Genomic DNA, 24,435 nt, shown 5'->3' on the forward strand with positions numbered 1-24,435 from the left:
TAATTATTGATTGAACATGTTATGTGGTTTTTGTTAAGCTATATGATTTCAGGATGTAGTTGATAAGGAAATATAAAATGATAAAAATACTTTTATTTGTAAGAAAGTACACTAGTATTCTGTTTCTTTTCAGACAGGAAAAACAGTAGCCATGTCAGGTAAGATGATATTAAATACAGGTTATGATACATATGTGCAATGTTTTTTCATGTTTTTAAGCATACACATGCATGCTGTTTACATTTTTTGTCGAGCCTGCAACTTTTGTTGCAGAAAGCTCGACATAGGGATAGTGATCTGGCGGTGGCATTAGCTAACTTCTTAAAAGCTTTATATTTTAGAAGCTAGAAGACCTGGATGCTTCATACTTTGTATATAGATGCCTTATGTTACGAAGTTTCCATCTGTCATATGTCCATTGTCCTTGACCTCATTTTCATGGTTAAGCTACTACTCGAAAAAAAAGTCAACATTTTTTGTAATGTTAATTTCCTTCTTATTATGAGTAATAGGATAACTATATTTAGTATGTGTGTACCTTGCAAGGTCCTCATGCCCGTCAGACAGTTTTCATTTGACCTCGACCTCATTTCATGGATCAGTGAACAAGGTAAAGTTTTCGTGGTCAAGTCCATATATCAAATACTATAAGCAGTAGGTCTACTATATTTGGTATAAGGAATGATTGTAAGGTGTACATGTCCAACTGGAAGGTGTCATCTGACCGTGACCTCATTTTCATGGTTCAGTGGTCAAACTTAAGTTTTTGAGTTTTGGTCTTTTTATGCCCCCGCCTTAGCGGAGGTGGCATTAAGTTTTAACCTTGTCCGTCTGTACGTATGTCCGTACGTCCCAAAATTGGTTTCCGTTCTCTACCTTGAGTTTGCCTCAACCAAATGTTATGAAACTTATACACAATCCTTATTACCACAAAACACAGATCAAGTTTGAATTTTGGTGGCGTCACTTTAACCGTTCTAGAGTTATGCCCCTTTATAAATGGAAAAATTGCTAAATTTTAAGTTTCCGTTCTCTACCTTAAGTTTGCCTCAACCAAATGTTATGAAACTTATACACAATGCTTATTACCACAAAACACAGATCAAGTTTGAATTTTGGTGGCATCACTTAAACAGTTCTAGAGTTATGCCACTTTATAATGGAAAAATTGCTAAATTTTAAGTTTCCGTTCTCTAACTTGAGTTTGCCTCAACCAAATATTATGGAACTTATACACAATGCTTATTTCAACAAAACAAAGATCAAGTTAAAATTTTGGTGGCGTCACTTTAACCTTTCTAGAGGTATGCCCCTTTATAAATGGAAAAATTGCAAAATTTTTAGTTTCCGTTCTCTAACTTAAGTTTGCCTCAACCAAATGTTATGAAACTTATACACAATGCTTATTACCACAAAACACAGATCAAGTTTGAATATTGGTGGCATCACTTAAACAGTTCTAGAGTTATGCCACTTTATAATGGAAAAATTGCTAAATTTTAAGTTTCCGTTGTATAACTTCAGTTTGCCTCAACCAAATGTTATGAAACTTATACACAATGCTTATTATCACAAAATATAGATCAAGGGTGAATTTTGGTAGCGTCACTCAAACCGTTCTAGATTAATGCTCCTTTATAAATGGAAAAATTGCAAAACTTTTAGTTTCCGTTCTCTTACTTAAGTTTGCCTCTATCAAATGTTATGAAACTTATACACAATACTTATTACCACAAAAATCAGATCAAGTACAAATTTGGGTAGCGTCACTTTTACAGTTCTTGAGTTATGTCCCTTTATAACGTTATATGCAAGCAGGGGCATTATCTGTGTCCCATGGACACATTCCCCATTTTTTTTTCATATCTTGAAGCTAGTGGTCCTTTAAGTGCATGGATGTCTCTAAATTTGTATCACGTACATTTTACAATAAAAAAAATTCTTCAAAATTTTTTTTTTTGGAAGGGGGGGGGGGGGGGGGGGGGTAACAAAAATTTTTTTTTCCTTTACAGAAAATTCTCTTCAAATATTATTTTTTTTGGAGGGGGGTACCACAAAACTCAGATCAAGTTCAAATTTGGGTAGCGTCACTTTTACCGTTCTTCAGTTATGTCCCTTTATAACTATATGATATGCAAGCAGGGGCATCATCTGTGTCCACATGTGGACACAATCCACATTTATTTTCTAATACTATATGCAATAGGTCAACTATATTTGGTGTATGGAAATATTTTATGATGTACATGTCAGTCTCGCAGGTTTTATTTGACCTTGATCTCATTTTCACAGTTCATTTCTCAGTGTTAAGTTGTTATATATACGACTGAAAAAAATTTGTTGGGATCGTATGATGTCTGCGTCGTCGTCCGAAGACACATTGGTTTCCAGACAATAACTTTAGTTTAAGTGAATGGATCTCTATAAATTTTTTTAAAAAGGTACAATACCACAAAAAGAAGGCTGGGATTGATTTTGGGGATGATGGTTATAATTGTTTAGGAATAAGGGGCCCAAAAGGGGCCAAAAACAAGCATTTTTCTAGTTTCAGGATAATAACTTGTGTATAAGTATTTCGATTGCTCTGAAATTGTAAGACAATGTTTATTACCACAAGTAGGAGTTTTGGATTTATTTTAGGGGTTATGGGGCCAACAGTTTAGGAATTAAGGGCCAAAAAGGGACCAAAAACAAGCATTTTTCTAGTTTCATGACAATAACTTGTGTGTAAGTGTATGGATCTCTCTGACATTGTACCACAAGGTTCCATATCACAAAGGGAAGGCTTGGATTGAGTTTGGGGGTAATTGCCCAAATATGTAGGAATAAGGGGCCAAAAAAGGGCCATAAACAAGCATTTTTATACGACCTCAAAAAAATTTTTGTGGTCGTATATTGGTATGACGTTGGCGTCGTCGTCCGAAAACACATTAGTTTTCGCACTCTAACTTTAGTTAAAGTGAATGGATCTCAATGAAATTTTACCATAAGGTGCAATACCACAAAAGGAAGGTGGGGATTGATTTTGGGGGTTATGGTACCCACAGTTAAGGAATTAGGGGCCAAAAAGGGGCCAAAAATAAGCTTTTTTGTAACTTCCAGACATAACTTGTGTGTAAGTGTATGGATCTCTCTGACATTGTAACACAAGGTTCCATATCATAAAGGGAATGCTGGGATTGATTTTGGGGGTAATTGCCTCCAAATTTTAGGAATTAGGGGCCAAAAAGGGGCAAAAAACAAGCATTTTTCTAGTTTCATGACAATAACTTGTGTGTAAGTGTATGGATCTCTCTGACATTGTATCACAAGGTTCCATATCACAAAAGGAATGCTGGGATTGATTTTGGGGGTAATTACCTCCAAATTTTAGGAATTAGGGGCCAAAAAGGGGCAAAAAACAAGCATTTTTCTAGTTTCATGACAATAACTTGTGTGTAAGTGTATGGATCTTTATGAAATTGTACTACAAGGTTCCATATCACAAAGGGAAAGCTAAAATTGAGTTTGGGGGTAATTGCCCAAAAAGTTAAGGAAAAACGGGCCAAAAAGAGGCCAAAAATAAGCATTTTTCTAGTTTCCAGACAATAACTTGTGTTCAAATTTATGGATCTCTCTGAAATTGTACTGCAAGGTACCATATCACAAAGGGAAGGCTGGGATTGTTTTTGGGGGTAATTCCCTCAAAATTTTAGTAATTAGGGGCCATAAAAGGGCAAAAAAACAAGTATTTTTCTAGTTTCAGGACAATAACTTGTGTGTAAGTGTATGGATCTTTATGAAATTGTACTGCAAGGTACCATATCACAAAGGGAAAGCTGGGTTTGAGTTTGGTGGTAATTGCCTTAAACGTTTAGGAATTTGGGGCCAAAAAGGGGCCAAAAAACAAGCATTTTTCTAGTTTCCAGACAATAACTTGTGTTCAAGTGTATGGATCTCTCTGAAATTGTACTGCAAGGTACCATACCACAAAGGGAAAGCTGGGATTGAGTTTGGGGTGATGAATCATAAGGGGGTTCAACAAATTGGGGTGGATTTTTTTTTCCCTTTTTTTTCTTTAAAATTTTCCAATTTAAATTGGTAATTTCTGATTTATATATAAAAACCAATAAATTAATAATGATATGGTTTGAATAGGTAAATTAAAAATTTTTAAGTTCTTAGACCACTTTCATTCTGTGTGAGAAACCTATGCTGTGTCAAATATTTAATTACAATCCAAATTCAGTGCTGTATCAAGCTTGAATGTTGTGTCCATACTTGCCCCAACTGTTCAGGGTTCGACCTCTGCGGTCGTATCAAGCTGCGCCCCAGCGGAGCATTTTATTCTAGTTTCCAGACATAACTTGTGTTTAAGTGTATGGATCTCTCTGAAATTGTACTACAAGGTTCCATACTACAAAGGAAAGGCTGGGAGTGAGTTTTGGGGTTATTGCTCCAAGGGGGGTTTCAAAAAGTTGTGGGGGTGGATTTTTGTCGAGCCTTCGACTTTTTTCGAAAAAGCGAGACATAGTGATCCTACATTCCGTCGGCGTCGTTGGCGGCGTCCACAAATATTCACTCTGTGGTTAAAGTTTTTGAAATTTTAATAACTTTCTTAAACTATCCTGGATTTCTACCAAACTTGGACAGAAGCTTGTTTATGATCATAAGATAATATTCAAAAGTAAATTTTGTAAAAAAAAAATTCCATTTTTTCCGTATTTTACTTATAAATGGACTTAGTTTTTCTGCCAGGAAACATTACATTCACTCTGTGGTTAAAGTTTTTGAAATTTTAATAACTTTCTTAAACTATCCTGGATTTCTACCAAACTTAGAAAGAAGCTTGTTTATGATCATAAGATAGTATCCAGAAGTAAATTTTGTAAAAAAAAAATTCCATTTTTTCCGTATTTTACTTATAAATGGACTTAGTTTTTCTGCCAGTTAACATTACATTCACTCTGTGGTTAAAGTTTTTAAAATTTTAACAACTTTCTTAAACTATCCTGGATTTGTACCAAACTTGGACAGAAGCTTGTTTATGATTAAAAGCTAGTATCCGAAAGTAAATTTTGTAAAAAAAAAAATTCTATTTTTTCCGTATTTTACTTATAAATGGACTTAGTTTTTCTGCCAGTTAACATTACATTCACTCTGTGGTTAAAGTTTTTAAAATTTTAACAACTTTCTTAAACTATCCTGGATTTGTACCAAACTTAGACAGAAGCTTGTTTATGATTAAAAGCTAGTATCTAGAACGAAATTTTGTTCCATTTTTTCCGTATTTTACTTATAAATGGACTTAGTTTTTCTTCCAGTTAACATTACATACAGTCTGCAGTTTAAGTTTTTAAAACATTTATTAGATTCTTAAACTATCCTGGATTTTTACCAAACTTGGACAGAAGCTACTTACAATCAAAAGATAGTATAGAGAGGAATATTTTTATTAATTTTTTTCCTCATTTTTGCTGAGCCTGTGATTAACAGCAAAAAGTAGGCGAGACACTGGGTTCCGCGGAACCCTTACGAATTTTTTTTAGAGGATTCATATTGTTTTTTTCAAATTTTGAATTTTTGAAAAGTTTCAAGAAGAAATCTTCAATTGCACAGTATTGGGCAATAGATTTGTATAGATCTTTGACCACATTTATTTTTATGTCAGAAATCTATATTATGTCAAATTTGATCACAATCCAAATTCAGACAGCATCAAGCTTGAATATTGTGTCCAAATTTGTACCAACTGTTCAGGGTTCAACCTCTGCGGTCGTATCGGGCTGCGCTCAGCGAAGCATTTTATCGTGTTTTGGTCTGTTTTTCTTCAACTATAAGAAATAGATCAACTATATTTGTTGTATGGAAGGATTGTAAGGTGTATATGTCTGTCTGGCAGGTATCATCTGACCTTGACCTCATTTTCATGGTTTATTCGTCCATGTTAAGTTTTCATGGTTAAGTTTGTTTCTTAGATACTATAAGCAATAGGTCAACTATATTTAATGCATAAATTGATTGTAAGGTGTACATGTCTGTCTGGCATGGTTCATCTGACCTTGACCTCATTTTCATGGTTCATTGGTCAATGTAAAGTTTTCTTGGTTAAGACTGTTTCTTAGAAACTATAAGCCATAGGTCAACTATGTTTGGTTTATTGAATGATTGTAAGGTGTACATGTATTTCTCGTTTGGTTTATCTGACCTTGACCTCATTTTCTTGGATCATATTAAGTTTATGTGTTACTTGTATTAAAGCTTTATATTTAGGACTTTCAACATAAAATCAATGGTTAGTAAAGAAGGCGAGACATTTCAGCGTGTGCACTCTTGTATGTCAAAAGGGATGATTTCAGCTTTCCAGTTGTCAACTTTCCATTTCTATTTAGCAATATTCCAGCAGCCCTGCATTTAGCTATTGGGTTAAATTGAAGGTCACATGAATATGAATTCAATGAGGTCAAATTATTCACTTGCAAGTGAATAATTCATCAGCAATGTTTCTTTGCTTATTTTGACAAAATTGAACCAAATTGGTTGCTAAAAACGAATTATTGTTCATCATTTCACTTATATTAATGATTGAACCAAACAAAATCATATTCTATTTTTATGCCCCCGCCGTAGCAGAGGGGACATTAAGTTTTACCCTTGTCCGTCTGTCCATACGTCCGTACGTCCAAAAATTTGTTTCCGTTCTCTAACTTTAGTTTGCCTCAACCAAATGTTATGAAACTTATACACAATGCTAATTAACACAAAACACAGGTCAAGTTTGAATTTGGGTGGCATCACTTTTACCGTTCTAGAGTAATGCCCCGTTACAAATGGAAAAATTGCTGAATTTTTCGTTTCCGTTCTCTAACTTCAGTTTGCCTCAACCAAATGTTATGAAACTTATACAAATTTGGGTAGCGTCACTTTTACAGTTCTTGAGTTATGTCCCTTTATAACGTTACATGCAAGTGGGGGCATTATCTGTGTCCCATGGACACATTCCCCTTTATTTTTCATATCTCGTAGCTAGTGCGCCTTTAAGTGTATGGATGTCTCTTAATTTGTACCACATTTTACAAAAAAAAAATTCTTCTTTTTTTTGGAAGGGGGGTAACAAAAATTTTTTTTTGGGGGGGGGGGGGGGGCAATTTTTTTCCTTTTCAGAAAATTCTCTTCAAATATTATTTTTATTGGAGGGGGGGGGTAAAAAAAATTGGTTTTGGGGGGGGTCAATTTTTTTCCCCTCAAGATTTAAGAAATTGTCTATTTTCTAAAGAAAAAAATTGGGGTCACAATAGTCTGAAAACAGATTTACTAAGTATTGCACAACAGCACAGTTTATTGCACAACAGCAAGAAATCTTCAATTGAATATAAAATCAAATTATGCATTTGGATTCCATACAATAACTTTAGTTTAAGAGTATGGATCTCAATGAAATTTATGCAAAAGGTTCAATACCACATAAGGAAGGTTGGGATTGTTTTTGAGGATGATGGTCCCAACCGTTTAGGAATTAGGGGCCAAAAAGGGGTCAAAACAAGCATTTTTCTAGTTTCAGGACAATAACTTGTTTATAAGTATTTTGATTGCTCTGAAATTGTACCACAAGGTTCAATACTACAAGTAGAAGGTTGGGATTTTTTGGGGGGGTTTTCAGGAATTAGGGGACAAAAAGGGTCTAAAACAAGCATTTTTCTAGTTTTCAGACAATTTTTTGTGTTTAAGTGTATGGATGTTTCTAAATTTGTTCCACATTTACAAAAAAAAAAATTCTTCAAAATTTTTTTTTTTGGAAAGAGGTGGCGGGGTACACATTTTTTTTTGGGGGGGGGGGCAATTTTTTTCCTCAAAAGAAAATTGTCTTCAAATATTATTTTATTTGGAGGGGGGTAAAATAAAAAAAAATTGGGGGGGTAAAACAAAAATTTTTTTGGGAGGGGGGGGGTCAATTTTTTTTCCCTCAAGATATAAAGAAATTGTCAATTTTCCAAAGAAAAAAATTGGGGGGTCACAATTTATTTTGCTAATTCTTTGTATACAGTCTGAAAACAGATTTACTAAGTATTGCGCAACAGCACAGTGTATTGCACAACAGCAAGAAATCTTCAATTGAATATTAATATCAAATCATACAACCAATTTCAAGTTCTTTGACACATTTATTCTGTGTCAGAAACCTATAATGTGTCAAATATTTAATTACAATCCAAATTCAGACCTGTATCAATCGGGAATATTGTGTCCATTTTTGCCCCAACTGTTCAGGGTTGGACCTCTGCGGCAGAGTTATGGTCCTTGGACTTAGAAAATTCACTCAAATAATCAGTTTTCCTCACTTTTTTTCGTCATGCTTGAAGATATTGACTTGATATTTGTTGCATAGTTTATTAAGTCTCTCAAATGAAGTTTGGGAAGACTTATTGTTTTTGCTCAGTTCTTCTTCTTCTTCTTCTTCTTCTTCTTCCTCTTCCGCCGCTTTTAAATTTGAACTTGTCCGCACCCGTTCTCCAAAACCGCTTGTCAGATTAACTTAGGGTTTCACAATATGTTAGACTAACATGTCTAGTTGTGCAATCAGGGTTTTGTTTGTGCAATTGGGTTTATAAAGGGGTACTTTGAGGGGCAAAAAGAAAAGAGGGTTTTACTATAGAACCCTATGGGATTTTATTTTTTTTAATTTTCAAATGATTATAAATTGAAAACCGTTTGTGATAAACACAATCTTTTTAATTGAAAATGTTCTAAATGATAAAGCCCATTAAATGAAATACAGGGTTAGTCCCCAGGGGTCACCCCCCACCCCCTGCCATTTAAGAAAGTTCCAATACCTTGCAAGTGGTCAAGATCCCCACCCCTAAACCATATATATTTTGGTTTGTCATGCTAAGATGGTTTGAATGATATACAGGGTTAGTCCCAGGGGTCATCCCGACCCCCTGCCATTTGAGAAAGTTCAAATATCTTGTAAATGGTCGAGATCCCCACCCCTAAACCATATATATTCTGGTTTGTCATGATAAAGCACATCAAATGAAATACAGGGTTAGTCCCCAGGGGTCACCCCCACCCCATGCCATTTAAAAAAGTTCTAATATCTTGTGTAAGTGGTCAAGATCCCAACCCCTACACCATATATATTCTGGTTTGTCATGCTAAGATGGTTTGAATGATATACAGGGTTAGTCCCCAGGGGTCATCCCGACCCCCTGCCATTTGAGAAAGTTCTAATATCTTGTAAATGGTCGAGATCCCCACCCCTAAACCATATATATTCTGGTTTGTCATGATAAAGCACATCAAATGAAATACAGGGTTAGTCCCCAGGGGTCACCCCCACCCCATGCCATTTAAAAAAGTTCTAATATCTTGTGTAAGTGGTCAAGATCCCCACCCCTAAACCATATATATTCTGGTTTGTCATGATAAAGCACATCAAATGAAATACAGGGTTAGTCCCCAGGGGTCACCCCCACCCCCTGCCATTTAAGAAAGTTCTAATAACTTGTAAGTGGTCAAGATCCCCACTCCTAAACCATATATATTCTGGTTTGTCATGCTAAGATGTTTTGAATGATATACAGGGTTAGACCCCAGGGGTCATCCTGACCCCCTGCCATTTGAGAAAGTTCTAATATCTTGTAAATGGTTGAGGTCCCCACCCCTAAACCATATATATTCCTATTTGTCATGTCTCGAACATTTGAATGACGTATATGGTCAGTCCCCAGGGGTTCCCCCCACCCCCAATGTTCTAATATCTTGTAAATGGTTGAGATCCCCACCCCTAAACCATATATATTCCTGTTCATCATGTTACGAACATTTGAATGACATATAGGGTCAGTCCCCAGGGGTTCCCCCCACCCCCAATGTTCTAGTATCTTGTAAATGGTCGAGATCCCCACCCCTAAACCATATATATTCTGGTTTGTCATGCCAAGATGATTTGAATGATATACAGGGTTAGTCCCCAGGCATCACTAATGCATATAACTTTACTGGACCAAACCAATTTTCACTGGATGTTGCCCAATGTCAGGCGACCCTGGGAATTACGAATTATGGGAGCTTCGTTTGGGAGACTTCGTAACAGCATCCTGTTACAATCATTTCTTGTTTTTATTAAATTTTACTGTTTTTGGTTATTTTCTTATATATTATAATAGATAGAAAGTATAAATGGCAATAAATGTTCAGCTAAGTAAGATCTACAAATAAGTCAACATGATCAAAATAGTCAAGTCACCCCTTAAGGAGTTATTGCCCTTAAAACCTTTTTTTTTAGCATTTTTTGTGAAAGTCTAATTATTTTTTCAAAAATCTTCTTCTCTGAAAGTAGTTGGCCAAATACTGAAAAACTTTAATTGAATGTTCCTTCAGGTATTTAGTTTATAGATTGTATTAGGGGATTTGATCCATTCAAAAACATGGCGGCAGTGTCTAAAAATAGAACATAGGTGTCAAATGAAGTTTTTGGCTTTCGTCTCAAAAACTAAAGCAGTAAGAGCAAAACTGACATAGGTGAAAGTGGTAAACAGGTTTAGATCTACCTGTCAAGTAATCTTCTGACCAAGAGGACAACTTATTGTTGGGTTACTGTCCAGAAATAGTTAATTTTTAGGAAATTTTACAGTTTTGGGTTATGTATTATCTTTAATATTATTATAGAAAGAGAGAAAGTGTAAATGACAAAATTGTTCAGCAAAGTAAGATCTACGAATAAGTCAAATGCCTGAAACTGAAATTACAGGTGAGCGATATCAGGCTCTGATGAGCCTCTTGTTTTGGTCCATTTGGTTTAGATCTATTTTTTGTTTTATTGTAGGTTTGATTAAACAGAAGCAGTATGACTGGAAAGATTCAAACTTAGCATTGTTTGGATCAGACCTTGAAAAGAACGTCAAAAGTAAGATATGTTTTACTGGAAAAAAATACAAATTTAAATTTATTGAGTTTGTAAATATCATTTCAGCCTTTGAGCAATTGTTGACAGATAGATTAAGAGTTAAAAACCAAACTAAAATTATATGGTTATTTTTTCCTAGAACAATAAACATTATTTTTTGCGTTAAAACTAACTCTTAACATTTGTTTTGACAGAGGATTCTGCTGCTACTGAGAAAGCTTGGAAGAATGCTGGCAGCAAGCTTGGAATACAGATCTGGAGAATTGTGGTAAGTTCAGGAGGTTCGAGAGTCCAGCCACAAGCTTGGATTACAGATCTGGAGAATTATGGTAAGTTCAGGAGGTTCGAGAGTCCAGCCACAAGCTTGGATTACAGATCTGGAGAATTATGGTAAGTTCAGGAGGTTCGAGAGTCCAGTCCCAAGCTTGGATTACCTATATGGAGAATTATGGTAAGTTCAGGAGGTTCGAGAGTCCAGCCACAAGCTTGGATTACAGATCTGGAGAATTATGGTAAGTTCAGGAGGTTCGAGAGTCTAGTCCCAAGCTTGGATTACAGATCTGGAGAATTGTGGTTAGTTCAGTAGGGTTTGAGAGTCCAGTCCCAAGCTTGGATTACAGATCTGGAGAATTATGGTAAGTTCAGGAGGTTCGAGAGTCCAGCCGCAAGCTTGGATTACAGATCTGGAGAATTATGGTAAGTTCAGGAGGTTCGAGAGTCCAGTCCCAAGCTTGGATTACCTATATGGAGAATTATGGTAAGTTCAGGAGGTTCGAGAGTCCAGCCACAAGCTTGGATTACAGATCTGGAGAATTATGGTAAGTTCAGGAGGTTCGAGAGTCTAGTCCCAAGCTTGGATTACAGATCTGGAGAATTGTGGTTAGTTCAGTAGGGTTTGAGAGTCCAGTCCCAAGCTTGGATTACAGATCTGGAGAATTATGGTAAGTTCAGGAGGTTCGAGAGTCCAGCCACAAGCTTGGATTACAGATCTGGAGATTTATGGTAAGTTCAGGAGGTTCGAGAGTCCAGTCCCAAGCTTGGATTACCTATATGGAGAATTATGGTAAGTTCAGGAGGTTTGAGAGTCCAGCCACAAGCTTGGACAGTCATTCCCAAGCTTGGATTACCTATATGGAAAATTATGGTAAGTTCAGGAGGTTCGAGAGTCCAGTCCCAAGCTTGGATTACAGATCTGCAGAATTATGGTAAGTTCAGGAGTCTGGCCACAACAATGAATTACATACATGTATCTGGATGCATTCTTCTTCCTTCTTTGGCAAATACATTGTACCTTTAAATTTGAATACATATATAGAGAATGGATCTAAATTCATTTAAAAGGGAATGTCTCCTATGTCAGGGATGGACCCTTTACTGTCACATATGTTGTACAATAGAGAAAGAGAACTGATATAGCAAAAGCAAAATGAAGTCATACAAAGCTCAGCAACACTAAGTATAAAGTTTGCAGTAGAAAGCTGATAATTATCTTGATTAGTAACACACTTAGATAATGACATTATTGATATTGTATGATAAGTAATTATTTACATTTAGTAGTTGTAAGTACAAGTGTTTACATAGGTGTTGACCCTTATGTGACTCCTGATCTGTTTTATGATATATCCTATGACTAGACTTGGTAATTAGTGGTAATTAGGACAAACAAACAATATGTCTACTTCAGGCAAATGTTGGAATAGGATGTAAGACTTTATAAGTAAGACATGATACAACTTAAAAACCGGATTAAAAAGAGGTCCATATTTCTACATGTTATGTGTATGTCAACTCATTTTCATTGAATTATTGAAAATTAATATAAAGACAAATCACCTGCTCTGAATTTTCACCTTCTTTTAATCATACGTACAATTTTTTTTTTTTTATCAAATTGACATTTTTGAATAAAAATGTTGTTCTTTAGAGGTTCAGTTTAATATTGCCTAATTTTGGATGATATTTAAACTTTATTTCCTTGTTTTGGTTTGAATGAGAGAGTTTGTTTCACAATGTTTAGAATATATACCTTCCTATAGTCAAATTCCTCACATTCACATGTAATCAGATAATTTCTGTGAGGTTATCAGAAACATAGTTGTGTTCACATAAACACTGTGCTTAAACAAAAAACAAACTCGTAAACAAAGGGGAGATAACTACACGCTCATTGGTTGCATAATAAAACAGAATATCATAACCTCACTGACAGATTGGGTGGTATACTGCAATCATCTTGTCTCTCCATTCATCAATTCCTTCTGTCGGTCTGTCTGTCTGTTTCCACAACACTTATAGTTTTTATCATTCCCTCTGTTCATGGAACTTTTTTATTACATATTATACAGCTTTTGTATGGAAGAATGATTTGATATATGTCCTGAAACTTTATTGTACAATGTTGATCAGTGTATTAAAGTGATTTTCAGATTAGCCAGGCAGTAATTCATGTTAGAAGATACTTAAAGCTTTTGGCCGTTGGGAGAGGGGATGAACAAAGTGCCCAAGGGATTGATGCACTGTTACAAATGGTGATATTGAGTGGGCAGGAAAAAGTGTAGCTGAGGAACCGTAGCTCTTTAGTCCTTATTAGCTCACCTGGCCCGAAGGGCCAAGTGAGCTTTTCTCATCACTTGGCGTCCGTCTTCATCGTTCGTCGTCGTCGTTAACTTTTTACATTTTGAACTTCTTCTAGAGAACCACTGAATGGAATGAAACCAAACATGGCATGAATGTTCCTTATGAGGTGCTGACCAAGTGTTGTTACTTTGAAGCTGATCCATTATCCAAGATGGCCGCCAGCGGGGGACTTAGTTTAACATAGGACCCTATGGGAAATACATACAAATGTCTTCTTTTAGAGAACCACTGAATGGAATGAAACCAAACATGACATGAATGTTCCTTATGAGGTGCTGACTAAGTGTTGTTACTTTGAAGCTGATCTATTATCCAAGATGGCCGCCAGCGGGGGACTTAGTTTAACATAGGACCCTATGGGAAATACATACAAATGTCTTCTTTTAGAGAACCACTGAATGGAATGAAACAAAACATGGTATGAATGTTCCTTATGAGGTGCTGACTGAATGTTGTTACATTGAAGCCGATCCATAATCCAAGATGGCCACCAGCGGGGGACTTAGTTTAACATGGGACCCTATGGGAAATACATACAAATGTCTTCTTTTAGAGAACCACTAAATGGAATGAAACCAAACATGGCATGAATGTTCCTTATGAGGTGCTGACCTAGTGTTGTTACTATGAAGCCGATCCATAATCCAAGATGGCCACCAGCAGGGGATTTAGTTTAACATTGGACCCTATGGGAAATACATACAAATGTCTTCTTTTAGAGAACCACTGAATGGAATGAAACCAAACATGGCATGAATGTTTCTTATGAGGTGCTGACCTAGTGTTGTTACTTTGAAGCCGATCCATAATCCAAGATGGCCGCCAGCAGGGGACTTAATTTAACATTGGACCCTACGAGAAATACATACAAATGTCTTCTTTTAGAGAACCACTGAATGGAATGAAACCAAACATGGTATGAATGTTCCTTATGAGGTGCTGACCGAGTGTTGTTACTTTGAAGCCGATCCATAATCCAAGATGGCCGCCAGCGGGGGACTTAGTTTAACATGGGACCCTATGGGAAATACATACAAACGTCTTCTTTTAGAGAACCACTGAATGGAATGAAACCAAACATGGCATGAATGTTCCTTATGAGGTGCTGCCCAAGTGTTGTTACTATGAAGCCGATCTATAATCCAAGATGGCCGCCAGCGGGGGACTTAGTTTAACATAGGACCCTATGGGAAATACATACAAATGTCTTCTTTTAGAGAACCACTGAATGGAATGAAACCAAACATGACATGAATGTTCCTTATGAGGTGCTGACCAAGTGTTGTTACTTTGAAGCTGATCCATCATCCAAGATGGCCGCCAGAGGGGGACATAGTTTTACATAGGACCCTATGGGAAATACATACAAATGTCTTCTTTTAGAGAACCACTGAATGCAATGAAACCAAACATGGAATGAATGTTCCTTATGAGGTGCTGACCAAGTGTTGTTACTATGAAGCCGATCCATAATCTAAGATGGCCGCCAGCGGAGGACTTAGTTTAACATAGACCCTATGAGAAATACATAGAAATGTTTTCTGTTAGAGAACCATTGAATGGAATGAAACCAAACATGGCATGAATGTTCCTTTTGAGGTGCTGAACAAATGTTGTTACTTTGAAGCTGATCCTTCATCCACGATGGCCGCCAGATGGGGACAATGTTTAACAAAGGACCTTATGGACAATACATACAAATGTCTTCTTTTAGAGAACCACATACTGATTGGATTGAAACCAAACATGGCATGAATGTTCCTTATGAGGTGCTGACTAAGTTTTGTTACTTTGAAGCTGATCCTTCATCCATGATGGCCACCAATGGGGGGACTTCCTTTAACATAAGACCCTACGGGAAATACATACAAATGCTTCTTCTAGAGGTGAACTGAATGGAATGAAACCAAAACATGGCATAAATGTTTCTTATGAGGTGCTGATATAGTGTTGCTACTTTGTTGCCGATTTACTGTTCAAGATGGCCACCAGGATTTTTTATCAAATTACAGGACCAATATTAAACCAAATTTGGCCTCACTCATTATTAGGGTATCTGTTATGATTTTAATCTAATTTTACATGATTTCCAAAACCAAAGTTGAATCAGGTGAGCGACACAGGCTCTTGAGAGCCTCTAGTGATATTTTTTTACCATTTGTGGTCATGTTTATACATTTGTATTTCCATATACTTAAATGTCATTATCATGATTAAGTATTCTCCACTGTATACGAAATATTCTGTGCAACTTGATCAGATCGATTTCAGTTTTCCACTTAGCATAGAATTTTTGGTTCATATCTAATGAATAGTGGTGCATACAATGCAGGACATAATTCCTTTTGGGATGAGTCAAGAGTGATTTTCTGATTTGGCCACCTGAGTATTGTTTCTTGTGTAATGGAGGTGCGTTTCAAGTCTTGTTTGTTCATCGGTATTGTTTCTTGTGTAATGGAGGTGCTCTTTGAGTCTTGTTTGTTCATCGGTATTGTTTCTTGTGTAATGGAGGTGCTCTTTGAGTCTTGTTTGTTCATCAGTATTGTTTCTTGTGTAATGGAGGTGCTCCCTGAGTCTTGTTTGTTCATCAGTATTGTTTCTTGTGTAATGGAGGTGCTTTTCAAGTCTTGTTTGTTCATCAGTATTGTTTCTTGTGTAATGAAGGTGCTCTCCAAGTCTTGTTTGTTCATCAGTATTGTTTCTTGTGTACTGGAGGTGCTCCCTGGGTCTTGTTTGTTCATCAGTATTGTTTCTTGTGTAATGGAGGTGCTCCCTGAGTCTTGTTTGTTCATCAGTATTGTTTCTTGTGTACTGGAGGTGCTCCCTGAGTCTTGTTTGTTCATCAGTATTGTTTCTTGTGTAATGGAGGTGCTCTTTGAGTCTTGTTTGTTCATCAGTATTGTTTCTTGTGTAATGGAGGTGCTCCCTGAGTCTTCTTTGTTCATCAGTATTGTTTCTTGTGTAATGGAGGTGCTCTCCGAGTCTTGTTTGTTCATCAGTATTGTTTCTTGTGTAATTGAGGTGCTCCCCAAATCTTCTTTGTTCATCAGTACTATATCTTGTGTACTGGAAGTGCTCCCTGAGTCTCCTTTGTTCATCGTTATTGTTTCTTGTGTACAGGAGGTGCTCTCAGAGTCTTCTTTGTTCATCAGTACTATATCTTGTGTACTGGAAGTGCTCCCTGAGTCTCCTTTGTTCATTGTTATTGTTTCTTGTGTACAGGAGGTGCTCTCAGAGTCTTCTTTGTTCATAAGTAATATATCTTGTGTACTGGAAGTGCTCCCTGAGTCTCCTTTGTTCATTGTTATTGTTTCTTGTGTACAGGAGGTGCTCTCAGAGTCTTCTTTGTTCATCAGTACTATATCTTGTGTACTGGAAGTGCTCCCTGAGTCTCCTTTGTTCATCGTTATTGTTTCTTGTGTACTGGAGGTGCTCCCCAAGTCTTGTTTATATAAAAAATGTGTTCTTAGAGTTGTGTTAGTTCTTCAGTATTGTATTCTTTTGTACTTATGGTGTAGTTTGACCAAGTTTTTCATCCATCATTATATGTAATTCAAAATCTTAATTGAGCTTTATGGATGAAATGGTATGTTTTTTTTTTAATCAAATTTACAGCACAATTCAAAACACGTCTTTATTAGTCCCCTACTGACGATTCTTTTTCTAGTCCGGTTTTATCATGACAAGTTACAGATCAAGTTCGAATTTTGTTCTGTTCTGATGATTTTGTACAGAGTTATGGTCCTTGGACTTAGAAAATTCACTCAAATAATCAGTTTTCCTCACTTTTTTTTGTCATGCTTGAAGATATTGATTTGATAATTGGTATATAGTTTACACCATGACAACTTATAGATCAGGATAGCATTTTGTTTCAGTACAATGAATTTTTAACTGGTAGAGGACTATGTATTGCCATGCAATACTCTCAGAATGCTTGTTTAAATTGTTTTTGCTATATAACACTGATTTCAAGAGTAACATACTAAGAAACTGTAACAAAACAAATAAATACACATGTATATATTTATAAATAAAAAGTGGTGATTACATTTGATATTTTTATTGTAGAAATTCAAAGTTGAAGACTGGCCAAGAGAAGACTATGGCAAGTTCTACAATGGGGACTCATATATCATATTAAATGTAAGATATATACTGAAAACTAAGGAATATTAATTGTATCTTTTTTTTCTGGGAAATGCTTCTATATGAAAATTAAATTCCTATGGAATGACCTCACTTTGAGCAGTTTACATTAAAAAACTAAAAAGAGTAAAATGTGTCTGGTTGAACTTTGTGAAATTCATAAAAATATATTTACTACGTGATTAAACAATAAATTGCTTCGCCGAGCGCAGCTGGATAGGACTGCAGAGGTCCAACCCTGAACAGTTGGAGCAAAAATGGACACAATATTCGCACTTGATACAGGTCTGAATTTGGATTGTAATTAAATATTTGACACATAATAGGTTTCTGACACAGAATAACTGTAGTCAAAGAACTTAGAATTGGTTATATGATTTGAATTTATATTCAATTTTTTGCTTTTGTGCAATACACTATACTGTTGCGAATTGACCCTCCCCCCCCCTAAAAAAAATTACCCTCCTTTTTTTTCCCCACCCCTAAAATTTCTTATTCCCCCCCCCCCCCCCCCCCCCATTTTTTTTTCACCTCCCCTCCCCCTTTTTCAAAAAAAAAACAACCTTTCCCTCAAGATATGGTCATAAGCTCAATTTGCAACCATAATTACCCATTTAAATACATCATAAAAGTCTTAAAATAGAAAATGATATACATAATCATGGCTAAAATTAATATTCCTAAATCAGCATTTTTAATAGTATCTTCTAAAAATAAATTGCCAGCTAATCACCTCAAGACAATACAACATTTCTTTATACATAATTTAAAAGCAGTGTAAGGGAGGTAATCCAAACATAACATTGTACTTTTAAGTAATTGTCCATTAACCAGGAATCCTTTGTTTTTCCCCCTTTTTTGCCCCTTATTCCTAACGGTTTGAGCCATAACCCCCAAAGCCAATCCTAACCATCCCTTTGTGGTATGGAAACTTGTGGTCTTATTTCAGAGAGATCCATACACCTTTCCACAAGTTATTGTCTTGAAACTAGAAAAATGCTTATTGGGCCCCTTTTTGGCCCCTAATTCCTAAACTGTTAGGACCATAACCCCCAAAATCAATCCCAACCTTCCTTTTCTGGTTATAAACCTTGTGTTTAAATATCATAGATTTCTATTTACATATATTAAGTTATTGTCCGGAAACCAAATGTCTTCGGACGACGACGTGATACCAATATACGACCGCAAAAATTTTGCGGTCGTATAAAAATTACTGGGGTATTGTTGGATTAAAATAAGATTTTTAAATCACTTAATTAGATTTCATTGTAATTGAATTGGATGAAAATTTAGCTATATCAGATGATAACAATAAACATTAGCATGATTAGAGACTAGTGAATACTGTGGATTCATTTTTATTCTGGGGTAAAAATCTCATTGATTGAGGAATTTTTTTATTTTCATTGATTCTTGTTTTTGTTTATTTATCAAATTCTACATACCCAGTACAAGCCTATGGAAAATTTTTATTTTGTTAAAAGTCTAAAATTTATGGATCACTTTACCCAGCTAATCAATATTTGGTACCCTATAACCATGATGACCTATTCTAATAATGAATCTATTTCTGTTAAATAGCATTTTAAAAGTACTTATTTACTGTAATAACAAAACTTCTGTTTAACATGTTAAAAGGGTAAAGTGTTAATTTCCTTTAGGAAATGCGTTGTATCAGTTTTGTATCTTATAATATTCTGTGAAAAAAAAAAAAAAAAAAAAATTATATCTTTAATCATTGATAAATTGAGCAGTAGATAAATCAAGTATAGAAAAGAGCTGTCTTTGTTTCAGATTTTTTATATACTTCATATACCAACCTCAATGAGTAGGCCAAAGGAAAAACAACTTGTAAATTCTTTTTGGTCTCTGAAATAAATAGAACTGTAGCAAACATGATACTTTCGGTTTACTTTTCATTTCTTTCCTCCTGATATTATGGAACATGAAAGTAACTATTACTCTCAGCTGTACTTTAATAACCTGTAGAGTGTAGATAGAAGAATCTTGTACCTCAATTGTAATGAGAGAGCGCATGCTAGTTGCAAGCTGTTTTAAGCCATCAATGTGGGAGGGAGGTTTACACCCCAAATATATGTTTAAAAATTGTGTCCAATGATCCTGTCTGCCAAACAACATGGCCTACATGTCTAAAAATGAAACATAGGGGAAAATGCAAGTTTGCTATTATCTTGATAACCACTATAGATAGAACAAATCTGACAGTGCAGAAATATTCCAAATGATGAGATCTACCTCCTGTCTGTTTAAATCAAATCTATCATACAAGTTTTATAGGAGTTATGACCCTTAAAATTTTTACCATTTTTGTCTTTTATCTGGAACACTATAAAAGATAGAAAGAAACTTTAAAAAGCAAAAATTATCAGCAAGACAAAATCTACATGTAACTTTAATGACCAAGTTGTCAAGTGACTCCATGTAGGAGTGATTGCCTTTGCATACAATTTTTATCAATTTTTTGTCATATTGCCTACTATTTTTAAACCGTAAAAGCTAGAGAAAAATTTTGAAACCTAAATTGATCCACAAGACAAGATCTACAAATAAGTTAAATATTGCCAAAATATTTTGTCAACTCTTTATAGGAGGTATTGCTTTGAAATGGCAATTTTTACAATTGATTGCGTTTTTGCCTGTTATATTTAAAAGTTTTAATGGTAGAAAGAAATTTGAATAGCAGAATTGATCAGCAAGACAAGATTGACATAAATGTCCAGTTTGTCTATGAACTCCTTACAGGTGTAAATCCCCTTAAATGACGATTTTTACCATTTTTTTTGTGTTTTTGACTATTATCTTGAAATTTAAAACTATAACAGAAAGAGAGAAACTTTTGAAAGCAAAATGGATCAGCAATACAAGATCTGCATTATGTCAATATGGCCAAAATTTTCTGTATCCTCTTTACAGGAGTTGTTGCCCTGTAATGATGATTTTTACCAATTTTTGCATATAAGGAAAAAACTTTGGTGGAAAAAGAAGAACTGTAAACGGAGTAAATGCCCTTAAATGACGATTTTTACGCACTATTTGCATTTTGGGAAAAATATTGTATATAGACAGAAATTGTTAACAGTGAAAATGAAAAGCAAGACATTATAAAAATGAAATTTTAATCATGAATGAAATTCTAGTCTACAATGTTGAAGAGTGGCCATTGTTGAAGATACACATAGATGGGTTTATTGATGCATATTATGTGGGAGTATAGTAGCCCCCATCACAAAGCAGGTCACTCTGGCTTACCCTTGTACATTTACATCATTGATTCATAATAGATTTTACATCTTTAAAGTTCATTTCTGAGCCATTTAGTTAAACTACAACCTTAATTTGGACAAGGTATAGGGTAGTATAAAAGTGTTACAGCAAGAAAATCACCTTTTAATTGTAGCCAACAAAAGACACAAATCAATAATAAAATTTTACAAGATTTATTATACACAAGTTTACAAGAAGTATTACACAAAAAGAAATGTCAACTAAACTGTCAAAATATATGTTTGATCTTTTGTCTTTTCTTTATCCGGAAATCTTCTCGGGAATCCACACAGAATATTACGTCCAATAGGCCACAATCTAGTATGATGTAGTTTGTAAATAAAAGTGTCAATCCAACTGCTGAGAATATTAATGTCTATCGATGTCTATGTCTATGTCTGAAAATTTTACTTTAGTGTCTGTATATGTATAGTTGTCACGGAAATCTCTAGAACACTGTAGAAAGGAAACTTCTAGAACACTGTTGACGTTTAAAATACGCATCTTTTATTATGATCATTCTGGAAACGTTATGTAAGTAAAATAGCAAGTTCTAATCATTCCATCAGTCTCTATGATTGTTCCAGTAATTTCTAAACTGCACAGTTACAATATCATTTTGTAAACAAGTACAAATTATGTAAACATATTATTAGGCCACACATAACAAATTAGGCCAACTAAATAAATATGATAGTTACAATATCATAACACCTCCCCCCTTAAAAAAAGTTTGAGTGTAACAAGAACTTTTCATGAACAATATATACAAAAATAAATAGTATGTATACAGTGTTTTAATAAGATCTAGATAAAGCATCCGCTATTAAATTATCTTTATCTTTAATATGTTTTACAATAACATCATATTCCTGTAACAATAAACTCCACCTAGTCAATCTCTGGTTCTTGTTTCTCATTTTATGTATGAAGGTGAGAGGATTATGATCAGTATAAACCAGAATAGGATGCATAGTGGGATTTAAATATACATCAAAATGTTGAATATCAGACAAAAGTACAAAACACTCTTTTTCAATAGTTGAATAATTTTTCTGATGTTTATCTAATTTTTAGAAAAATATGATATAGGTTTCTCAACATAATCATCTGTCTCTTGATATAAAACAGCTCCAACTTCCTACATCACTTGCATCAACGGCAAGTTCGAATTGCTTTTCAAAGTTTGGAGTGATCAAAACTAGACTAATAATTAAAAGTGATTTGCTTATTTCAAAAGTGTTTTGACAATTATCCCTTTAGATAAATTTAGAATCTTTCCGTAAAAGATGAATCAATGGTTGAACAACAGTAGCAAAATTTGAACAGAATTTCCTGTAAAATCCAATCATGCCTAAATATCTCATAAGTTGTTTTTAGCTCACTTCCGTCGTCATCGTTAGCTTTTTAAAAAAATCTTCTCCTCTGAAACCACTTAATCAAACTTGGCCACAATCATTATTAGGGTATCTATTTTAAAAAATGTGTCCGATGACCCCGCCAACCAACCAAGATGGCCACCATGGCTAAAAATAGAACATAGGGGTAAAATGTAGATTTTGGCTTATATCTCTGAAACCAAAGCATTAAGAGTAAATCTGACATAGGGTAAAACTGATCTATCTGCCCTGAAATTTTCAGACAAATCTGACAACCTGTTGTTGGGTTGCCAGTGTTCTCCTTTTTTCACTAAGGTAAGGTGGGTGTTTTGAAAAAACCACTTGCAACCAGGTGTTTTGTTTTTTTTAAACATTTCCAACCGTTTTTTTTTTTTACCGGTACTGTGGGTGGGGGTCACAAAAGGAAGGATGAGTATTGTATTCATATTTAATGGAATTGAACAAAAATAAATAGTTTTGTGCATCTCAGATAGCAGATGGCTTTTGCAGGACTTCCTCGTCCTGCGAATGCATGGCCTATCGATCCAAGTTTCTGTCCTGTTCCTCGCTTTAGTGCTGTATTTTTGGCACACAGAACAGTAGTATCCTTCCTCTGTGACGATTGGCCATTTAAAGTCCTGTTCATATTTATCTTCGCTTGCGTGCCTTTTCCGTTGTTTTGATGCTTTTTTTCAATTTCAACAATTTCAATACAACTAGTTGACTTATTTGGCATAGAATTTTCCTTATCACCATCGTCATCTTCCTTTCTCTTCCCCCGATTAATGAAAGAAAACATTGAAATTTGACAATCGGCCATTTTTGTCAATGAAATCAAATCAGCAAGGCGCGATTAGTATTTCAATTTTTACAGTGCGGAACCGAAAAAAAAAATCCAGAATTTGAAAAAAAAGCCGACCACCTCCTAAAATGGAAAGGTGGTCGGCACACCCGGCTTAAATGCCAAATGGAAAACTCTGGTTGCTGCCCCTGAATTGGTAATTTTAAGGAAATATTGCAGTTTTTGGTTATTATCTTGAATATTATTATAGATAGAGATAAACTGTAAAAAGCAGTAATGTTCAGCAAAGTAAGATCTACAAAAAAGTTGTCATGACCAAAATGGTCAGTCGACCCCTTTAGGAGTTATTGCCCTTTATAATCAATTTTTAACAATTTTTGTTAATTTTTGTAATCTTTTACAAAAATCTTCTTCTCTTAAACTACTGTGACAAATTTAACCATACTTGGCCATAATCATTATTAGGGTATCTAGTTTAAAAAATTTGTTCGATGACCCCGCCTTCCAACCATCATGGCCGACGGTTAAAAATAGAACGTAGGGGTAAAATGCAGTTTTTGGTTTATATCTCTGAAACTAAAGCATTTAGAGCAAATCTGACAGGTGGCAAAAATATTCATCAGATTTAGATTTATCTGCCCTGAAATTTTCAGACGAATTGGACAACCCGTTGTTGGGTTGCTGCCCCTGAGTTAGTCATTTTACAGAAATTTTGCAGTTATTTGTTATTATCTTAGATATCATTATAATATCTAATATCTAATACTATTAATTATGATTTTAACCTTATTTTACATCATTTCCTAAGCATCAGTAAATACAGGTGAGCGACACAGGCTCTTGAGAGCCTCTAGTTTTATTTGTAGGAGGAGGAAATTTGGTAATTCCATCCACTTTAGCCGTAATAGGTTTCACTTGACCTTGGCCTATACTGTGTGCCCTAAATAATCAACAGTGGCCTGACAAAATTCACTTTTACCAAGATTAACAGTCAAATTTGATCGTGACAATCTATCAAAAGTATCATATAAATGTGTTAAATGCTCTTTCCAACTATCACTACATACAATAAGATTATCAATATAAGCATAACAACAGTCTAAATCTTTTATAACATTATTGATCATTCTTTGAAATGTAGCTGGAGCACTTTTCATACCAAACAGCATGACAGTATATTGAAATAAGCCATCTGGTGTGACAAAAGCTGATATTTCATGAGCTCTCTGTGTCAAAGGTACCTGCCAGTAACCCTTCAATAAATCAAATTTGCTCATAAATTTTGCTTG

The 24,435-nt window shown here is 35.1% G+C and overlaps 1 protein-coding gene and 1 long non-coding RNA gene across 9 annotated transcripts in view; both read left to right on the top strand.

Moving 5' to 3' along the window:
• The window catches only part of LOC127730107 (gelsolin-like protein 2), a 68,375-nt gene that overhangs the window by 19,378 nt on the left and 24,562 nt on the right, over nucleotides 1–24,435 (top strand). For all 6 annotated transcript variants that reach the window (XM_052238364.1, XM_052238452.1, XM_052238531.1 and 3 more), the window contains exons 2-5: nucleotides 134–158; nucleotides 10,808–10,888; nucleotides 11,083–11,156; nucleotides 17,600–17,674. In XM_052238364.1, coding sequence (XP_052094324.1) covers nucleotides 152–158; nucleotides 10,808–10,888; nucleotides 11,083–11,156; nucleotides 17,600–17,674 — 237 coding nt within the window. In that variant the 5' untranslated portion in view covers nucleotides 134–151. The remainder of the gene's footprint in view (nucleotides 1–133; nucleotides 159–10,807; nucleotides 10,889–11,082; nucleotides 11,157–17,599; nucleotides 17,675–24,435) is intronic.
• LOC127730373 (uncharacterized) lies at nucleotides 15,995–17,593 on the top strand. 3 transcript variants are annotated; one of them, XR_007995092.1, is made up of 4 exons: nucleotides 15,995–16,141; nucleotides 16,193–16,243; nucleotides 16,295–16,447; nucleotides 16,499–17,593. It is a non-coding gene; the product is annotated as an uncharacterized LOC127730373 (long non-coding RNA). The 3 variants fall into 3 exon arrangements; XR_007995097.1 differs by having other exon boundaries at nucleotides 16,346–16,447; XR_007995106.1 differs by lacking the exon at nucleotides 16,295–16,447.

The sequence above is a fragment of the Mytilus californianus genome, unplaced genomic scaffold (assembly GCF_021869535.1).
Source record: "Mytilus californianus isolate M0D057914Y unplaced genomic scaffold, xbMytCali1.0.p SCAF_1, whole genome shotgun sequence".
NCBI lineage: Eukaryota > Metazoa > Mollusca > Bivalvia > Mytilida > Mytilidae > Mytilus > Mytilus californianus.